Raw genomic sequence first — 8,131 nt, 5'->3', positions numbered from 1 at the left:
AATTTTTTCATATGAAAATATTACTATTTTTTTTCTCACTGATTCAATCTAAATATAGGGGGGACAAGACTTTTTTTCGATGAGAAATTTAGTAGGGAAATAGTGATTCTTTTGTGGTGTTAATATCCTATATTTTTATTTGAAATTTTATTTAATTTGTAGGTGGCAAAATTGCAACCAAAAGATGTAATTCAGTATCAAAGAGAGAGGCCTTGGTACGTTTGTTATTAAACATTCATTTGAATGGTTTCCTTTTTATATAATATATAATAGGAGGTGTTAGTTTCATCATTGTTTGTTTCCGAAAAAATAGAAGCAAATAAAATAGAAATTCTTTTTGTTCGAATGAATGTAATAATGTATCGTTACGAGAGAATAATGTGTTACTCTCTGCATGCAATTATCTACTTATTTTAGAATTACACACTTAATTAAGTATGCTATAATACACTAGTAACATTATGATTATAAATTCAAATTATGTTATATACGGTGCCAGTATAAAATTTATTTTACACTATTAATGAATTTTAACATGTGTTGCAAATTAGTTACATTTTAAAATGATGCTTATCATGAAATTTACTTGTATGCATGTGATAAATGATTTGATCGTGTAAATATTTTCTTACATCAACGCGTAGAACTTAATTTCTTTTATTTTTATGGAATTTTCATAGCCAAGTACTGGTGGAGAACAAATTTTGAGCAGACGTCCACTCTCACAGTCTGGAGGCAAAGATATTAATGCTGAATATGTTGCATTTACAGCAGATTATAAATCACCTAGGCATCACCCACCAAGGCACAACTAGACAACTTTACTAAAAAAATCTCAAATTTTCGATATATATTTTGTTAAAATTTGATTTGTCGATAAGGGTTATATTATCGACTTATCAAATTTTGACAAAATTTCATTGGAAATTAGTGATTTTTAGTGCGATGAGAAGTACCAATTAAAGATCTATAGTTTAACTACTTTTGCAATGCATTTGTCTTAGTGTAATCTTTACTATATATATATATATATTGTCAGTAACTTTTTATGAATGTCAATTTAGTATCGTAAGTAATGTAATTTTTTATGAATGTCAACTAAGTATCGTAAGTAAATTTTTCTCGATTATTTAATCATTGACAATCAATATCATTTTTTGATAAGTAATTACTTTGAGTCGGACTCAATAAAATTTAATCAATCTCATTTTCTATTGTTAAGGTGAAGAATGAAACTAAGAATGCTCTTTCTTCATCGTCAATCAAATCATTGTTTGCGACTCATGATTCTATTTTCTCATTAATTTTTTTTTTTTGACTTTTAACCATGTGTGACGATTATATTAGTAACTCAAATTGGAATAAAAAATAAGGAAGAGATAAGTAAGGTAGGTCTCATAAGTCATAGCAATTAACACAACTTGTCCTTTAATTTCCATAATAACCACCTTATTTAAGGCATTTTAATATGCCTTTATTAAAGGGTATACAGATAAGGAGTCCGAAGCCTAAAGGGTATAAAATATTAATAAAAATTTTAAAACGATATATAAAATTTTATATTAGCTAAAACGACAAAATCGCTGGAACAACATCGATTTTCTTCATCGGAAAAAGCAAAATCGCTGCAGAAAATGTGATTTTTTTTTAAAAAAATTCGAATCGCTACCTAGGCAGTGATTTTCTAATTTTTCTTTTTAAAAAATTGAAAATCACTGCCTAGGTAGCGATTTTAATGTTTTTTTTAAAAAAAAATCACATTTTGCAAAATCGCTGCAGTAGCAGCGATTTTGCTTTTTTCGGTGGAGAAAATCGCTGTTGTTCCAGCGATTTGCCGTTTTGGTTAATATAAAATTTTATATACCGTTTTGAAATTTTTGTTAATATTTTATACCCTTTAGGCTCCGGACTCCTTATTTGTATACCCCTTAATAAATTTACGTTAAAGTATGTTGAATCAATAACAAACAATAAACTTGCTTTAGCTCCTAATTAATAATCATTAATTCTCCTTCTCCTTTAAAATAAGGTTCCCTTTGATTTTAATTTTCTTACCTAATTTTTTCAGTTGCATCCAAATTGATATGTTGGGCACCCTCTAGCTAGTGACTAGCCCAACTCTAGAGCTAAATGTTGTGCAATACCAGTTTGATAAATTAAATTTATAAAAGTGACAAAAATTATGTAATATTAACAGACAAATCCTACACATATTGAAAAGTCGCCCTTATAAATAGAGATAATTTGTCCATTTTTTTTAAATTGCAAGTCCAAGCTGAGTAATATCATTGTGAGCTAGGGTTTCAAGGATTTGTTTTTTTAGTGATATGTCTTATTAGTATCATTTTAATTTACTTCGATGGCTAGTGAAGACAATGAAGTTGTTACTGATTTCTATCCCCATTTTCGAATCTATAAAAATGGACGCGTTGAACGTTTTTATCATTTACAAAATTGTTTCTACGTTCCACCAACACATGAACCAGATTCTGACACGGGTGTCTCCTCTAAAGATGTTGCAATCAACTCTCATGTTTCTGCTAGGCTCTTTTTACCAAATATTACAATTAACACAAATAAGAAACTCCCAATTATTGTATTTTACCATGGTGGAGCCCTAGTCTTGGGATCAGCATTCTTCAACAAGGTTTATCGTTTCCTTAATCTTCTTGTGTCTGAATCAAACTCAATTGCTGTAGCTGTTGATTACAGGTAGATACACGTGTTATTAAATGATCTGTTCAAAAGTTATTAAGTCATTTCGCAAAATATGTACTTATTTTATTTCTTTTATTATAATTTGTTTAAGTATCTAGTAGAACTTTTTATTCTTTATTATCATGACCATATAACCAAAAAAAAAAAGGGAAGTCTTTAAAAACATTCTAACAAAAAATTATAATTGGCTACGTACCATCCCCAAAGATGGACTGAATTGAGCATTTAAAAATAGATTGAGCTAATAAATAAATAGATTTTTAATCCATCTAAATTAAAATTGATTAGATTGGTTAAGTTTTTATGAGCTAATTTTTTCATTGGAAAATTATGCAGAATAACAAACATTTAGCCTGTATTAGGTAATATAGTTGCAATTAAGAAAATTATAATTCACGACTACAGTTTCCATAATTCGTGCTATTCTTCTGATTTGTAAAATTTCAAAATTTGTATAATCTGATTCCTAATGATATAAATTCAGAATTTTGTATATGCTTATCATAGCTATTTATATATGATTTTTGAAAAATTCATGATAAATTACTTTGTTGGTATATTGGCAAACGAAATATATATACAAGCATAGTTTTAAAAAATTCCTAAATGTGTAAATGCATAATTTGTTTATACTTTACTTTACTTGTATATCGCAAGCAAAATATACATACAAGCAGACATAAATATATAAACTGCAACCTACATAACAAATGGAACTATAATTATGGAGCACAAGTATCGAAACTAAAACTATAAAGCCTTATTATGTCTATTATATTTGTTATTTTTGAAAATTTCTCTTCTTGATTACAGGTTAATCCCAGAACATGATGTGTCTACTGTGTATGAAGATTGTTGGACTGCTCTTCAATGGGTTGCTAGTAGCCAAGATTCATGGCTAACAAGTCATGGTGATTTTGGTAAGGTGTTTTTGTTGGGAGAAAGTGCCGGAGCCAATATTGCTTTCAACATGATAATCAGAGCAGACAGAGAAAAATTAAATGGTGATGTGAAAATAAATGGTTCAGTTCTTGCTTGTCCTTATTTCTTGATCCCACATGAAAATGTTGATGTGGAGAATTTGTTAGCTTACAAGGCATGGAGAGAGATTATTTGTCCAAACTTAGAATCCCCTTTTGATTGTCCAATGATTAATCCACTTTGCAAAACAAGTCCTAACTTATCAAAGCTAGTATGTTCAAAATTATTTGTGTGTTTGGCTGAGAAAGATGAATTGATTCCAGTAGAAATGTTGATGCAATTTGTTGATAGTGTGAAGAAAAGTGGATGGAATGGAGAGTTTGTGTTACATGTGGTGGAAGGAGAAAGTCATTCTTTTTTAATTGACAATCTTGAAGCTGAGAAAGCTAGAGATAGTATTAAGAGATTTGCTTCTTTCATCCAAAGCAAGTGAGTCGAGTCGCGGAAGTAACTACTAATGTTTGAATAAGAATAGGTTGTTTGTATCACACCTTTTAGGGTGAGGCCCCTTTTATTAATAGGCTGTTTGTATCACACCTTTTAGGGTGAGGCCCCTTTTATTATAAGTGAAATGCTTTGTAAGTCGAACTGTCTTTTTATATAATAAAGTCTTTGTGTTATTGTAAAATCTTGATGTATTTGAAGTCTTAATCCTTCTGCATGTTGATTCAAACTCTTTTAGATTGAGTTACTCAAACTCTTCAAAACTATAATGTTGTTGCATACATGTTGGGTTCTTCAAGCATCCATCAACATTTTTGAAGAGTTCTATTACACGTCGTGTTCAGTTAAAGTACATCACATAAGATGAGACAGAATTAATAAGTACATGAGTACTGGTTCAAGACTTGAGACCAAACTGCAATACCTATTTTGCTTTGCATATATGTCTGGATAATGCAATACTTTCCTCGAACCCTCGTTTGATATTGTTCATGAAAATGTATCTCCTGATACAAGTTTTACTTCTTTGGTAGCCAAATTATATAGCACTCGCGAATAGGAGGAGGTCACGTGCACCATAAACACCATCTTCGAGTATTAGCTGTACAAATAATAGTAGGAACTTCTTCATATGGAGCGCCTTGTGACGTCTTCCCAAATGTTCCTTATACCCAACAAACAGGAAGTGTTAAGCAGTTAATATCTACAACAAGTTCAGGGTTCTTCTTTCATCTGGCCTGATGGCAAAGAACCTTCACGAATATGCAGGGGTGCACTCGTGCAGAGACCCATCTCGACAACATTATGTAGCTCATCATTAGGTAACTGAACACAATTAGCAAGTCAAGAAACATTCACAGTTCACTACATGAAATGAATAATGTTCAGAGTTCAGAGCTACCTGCGATGAACGCTCTTTGTAGCCACCACTCGTAACAGCTAAAAAAGGATAGATAGATTTAAGAAATGTATCGATGGAGTTTCCTGAACCAGGAAGACCTGAATGAACCAGGCCTGGTTGCAGTTGATGTGAGGACTGATACGGCACTATAAGATCAGGTGCAAAATCAAGTGAGGATGAAGGACCCGCTCGTGAATGAAGAATCTGCAAGAAGAATTCAAGAATGTTATTATTCTTAAGAAACTAGAAACTATGCACCATGTTCTGCTTCATGTTTTAACTCCCAGAAAAGTGCATTGGTTCTTACATCTTTCGCAAGGAGCGCATCAATATTAAAATCCAACCGCTGGTTTATAGTTGCAAGCTTCATTGAGAGGAACTGAGAGAACAAGAAGTCCAGTCATTCTCAAACATATATACTGCAAAACCTCTTAGATGCACCTGATTTTGCAAGAAACAAGCAAAAAAACAAAAATGCATCCTTAATGCACTTAGATTCGGGTATGCATGAGTTCGGGAAAGGGTGTATTACACAGCCTTACCCTGCATTTCTACAAGAGGCTGTCTCTACGGCTCAGATCCGTGAAGTCCTGGTCACATGACAACAACTTTACCAATTAACTGAAGGCACCCAATAAAACTAATCAGATACTAGTGATCACAAATCAATGAAGCATTTTGTGGACAGTAGATGCAAGTGAATTATATAGCAACACCAAAAAGGAGGGGGGAAAGGTAAAAGAAGAGGGTCAAATCATTCATTAGACATCATCATCTGAACCAACACAAAAATGGAGTTCACAAAAAAAAAGGAGTAAAGAGCATACCTCAACCTGTCTTTGAAGAGATTGTACATAATTAATGATTTCATCAAGCATTACTGCTTTCCCTGTGACCTGCGAAATCACCGGCTCTCGCTCAGGATATATTAAGAACAGATACTTATTGTTATATTGGATGTTTTAGAAAAAGAAGCTGTTAACTAAAAAAGAAACAGTACAACAAAAGTAACCTTGTTGCAACCAGGTACAAGATCCTGAAGAAATTTCATCCGTTCGCTGATCTTCTCCCTCCTTAGCTGCATTAAAATAAAAGTAATTAAGACACATCTGAAAGAACTACAACATGATATCTTCACTACAACTTGTTAAAGTTTCTATTCTTGAAGTCTTACTCTTTCTGCAAGACTATGGCTGTTTGTTGCCTGGCCTCTTCGAGCTCGGATATGTATGTAGCCTTCTTTCGGTGGATCCTCATTCTTTCCACCAGGCCTGCAGGCAATGGAATTCAAGTTTTGCTCTTTTGCCAGTTCAGCTGGTTGTTGTTGTGCTCCATTCATTTGATCAAATTCTGCATCCTGACCAAATGACAAGAAACTTTAATACACAAGAACTAGCACAGAACAATATAAAAAATTTATACCTGACCACTTCTTTTCCTTTTCCTTGAACCAAGGCACCTAGCAGAAGAATACCCACCCTCCACTTCTTCTTGATGTCCACTACATTCAGACTCATTTTCAGAGATGCCAACACATTCCTTTGCTTCATCCTGAGACTTAACAAAGTTTACATTTTTATCAATCTTGAGGGGGCTTCTATCTGTGTGTTCATATTCAAGAGGTAAAGAAACATCCTGATCAGAACTTTCAACAGCATTTCTCATCTGTTTCTTTTGACTGATTGCAGTAGAAGGCGAATCGAATACATCTTGTGATTCTCCGAAGATCAGTCCGTTGTGATACGTATTAGAAGAATTAGGAATAGCAAAGGGGTTCATCATATCACCAACTTTCTCTCCACTGAAGCATGAAAATCTTGTAACTCTCTCAATAAAACCTGAATCAGCTGTCAATTGAGTTAAGCTTTGAGGAACCATACTAAACGTACCTCCTTTCGACATAGCATTTGATTGAGTCCAATCCATAGCAACCATTCTACTAACACCAGCTCCCGGAGGATCCAACACAATTGCAGCACCAGGATTCATTGGAATATTAGTACCACATAAGCCTAAGTTTGATGAACTTATAGGATTATCCCAAACACTAACACAGAACGAATCGATAATTCGGTTAGATGCATTTATCAGATTACTACCACTGAATTGCCAATCTGAGAACACATTTTCTGGCTCAGCATCATCCATGCTAACAATATCCATTCTTTAAAAGTCTAGCAAATCCACCAAACTCAAACAAACAAAAAAGAGTTTAGCTACTTCACAAGACACTCATTGTTGTGTATTTGACAATCTTCATTCAATCATATTAAAGCAACTTTAGATCATATTCACAAAATTTATAGTTCAACAACATTAGAAACAATACAGAAAACTCCAAAGCATGCAAAAAAAAAAAAAACAGTGGAAATTGAAAAATGAAGAAATAAGTAATAATCAAGAACTCAAAATATATTGAAACTATTATCATAACAGAGAAACCCACAACCCCAAACAACATAATTATCCAAGAAAACACATTCCAAGTTCAATAAAGAGGAAAACCATTAATTTCAACATCAAAAATGTTCATTTAAAAGACCTAGTCAGAAGGGAAACAGACACACATACCTAAGCTTAGCTCTGAAACAGAAAAAGACATGACTAAATTATGTGCTACTCTATACACCAATTTTGTATATAAATATCTCTGCTTAGCAAAATACAGTCAATGACTTCAGCAGAAGTACTAATACAAGAAAATGTTTAAATAGCAATCTTGATTAATTCAACTTGAAAACATTTGGAATATATTGTTTTGAGCCAGGCAACTGACATTGCCAACTCTTGCCAGACACTATTTTATAAATTGATATAATTATGTTATGTCTTGAAAGAAGAGCTTAGTTACATAATAATCTTAATTTGATTTGTTTGGTCAATTGACAACTACTTTTATTAGCTTCTTTTATCTTACTTTTACAGGTTACCTATATGTACCAAGTTTAGGCATTTGCATCTCATTCTGATAACTTTCCTAGCTTATATAGATGCAGGCCTATATATATATATATGTTTGTGTAAGTACTAGTATTATTTTTATCTAAACTTATACCATACATATGAAATTTGGAATCAATATTTATA

The 8,131-nt window shown here is 32.5% G+C and overlaps 2 protein-coding genes across 2 annotated transcripts; one reads left to right on the top strand and one right to left on the bottom strand.

The window, feature by feature from the left end:
• Positions 1 to 2,245: 2,245 nt before the first annotated feature.
• Positions 2,246 to 4,327, top strand: LOC107018301 (2-hydroxyisoflavanone dehydratase-like). Its single transcript, XM_015218757.2, has 2 exons — positions 2,246 to 2,712; positions 3,532 to 4,327. Exons 1-2 carry the CDS (start codon positions 2,360 to 2,362, stop codon positions 4,130 to 4,132), a joined length of 954 nt encoding a protein of 317 aa, XP_015074243.1. The 5' UTR covers positions 2,246 to 2,359; the 3' UTR covers positions 4,133 to 4,327.
• Positions 4,328 to 4,399: 72 nt separating this feature from the next.
• On the bottom strand, positions 4,400 to 7,664 carry LOC107016386 (transcription factor bHLH49-like). The gene is made up of 6 exons (XM_027916706.1): positions 6,467 to 7,664; positions 6,219 to 6,401; positions 6,057 to 6,122; positions 5,872 to 5,940; positions 5,352 to 5,423; positions 4,400 to 5,248 (listed from the first exon to the last, which is right to left on the bottom strand). The coding sequence occupies exons 1-6, from the start codon at positions 7,205 to 7,207 to the stop codon at positions 4,979 to 4,981; spliced, it is 1,401 nt and encodes a 466-aa protein (XP_027772507.1). The 5' UTR covers positions 7,208 to 7,664; the 3' UTR covers positions 4,400 to 4,978.
• Positions 7,665 to 8,131: the final 467 nt, after the last annotated feature.

The sequence above is a fragment of the Solanum pennellii genome, chromosome 4, assembly GCF_001406875.1.
Source record: "Solanum pennellii chromosome 4, SPENNV200".
NCBI classification, from domain to species: Eukaryota; Viridiplantae; Streptophyta; class Magnoliopsida; order Solanales; family Solanaceae; genus Solanum; species Solanum pennellii.
The sequence above is the reverse complement of the archived record's forward strand: the minus strand, read 5'-3'. Positions and strand labels throughout refer to the sequence as shown.

What these genes read in the sequence shown, in the direction of transcription:
- LOC107016386 (XM_027916706.1), bottom strand. Translation starts at nt 7,207, where the DNA reads ATGGATATTGTTAGCATGGATGATGCTGAGCCAGAAAATGTGTTCTCA. An exon ending in TTGTACCTGGTTGCAACAAG is followed by an intron (nt 5,941 to 6,056) that starts GTTACTTTTGTT and finishes GTGATTTCGCAG; the next exon opens with GTCACAGGGAAAGCAGTAAT. An exon ending in CTCTTCAAAGACAGGTTGAG is followed by an intron (nt 5,424 to 5,871) that starts GTATGCTCTTTA and finishes TTGTTCTCTCAG; the next exon opens with TTCCTCTCAATGAAGCTTGC.
- LOC107018301 (XM_015218757.2), top strand. Translation starts at nt 2,360, where the DNA reads ATGGCTAGTGAAGACAATGAAGTTGTTACTGATTTCTATCCCCATTTT. An exon ending in GCTGTAGCTGTTGATTACAG is followed by an intron (nt 2,713 to 3,531) that starts GTAGATACACGT and finishes TCTTGATTACAG; the next exon opens with GTTAATCCCAGAACATGATG.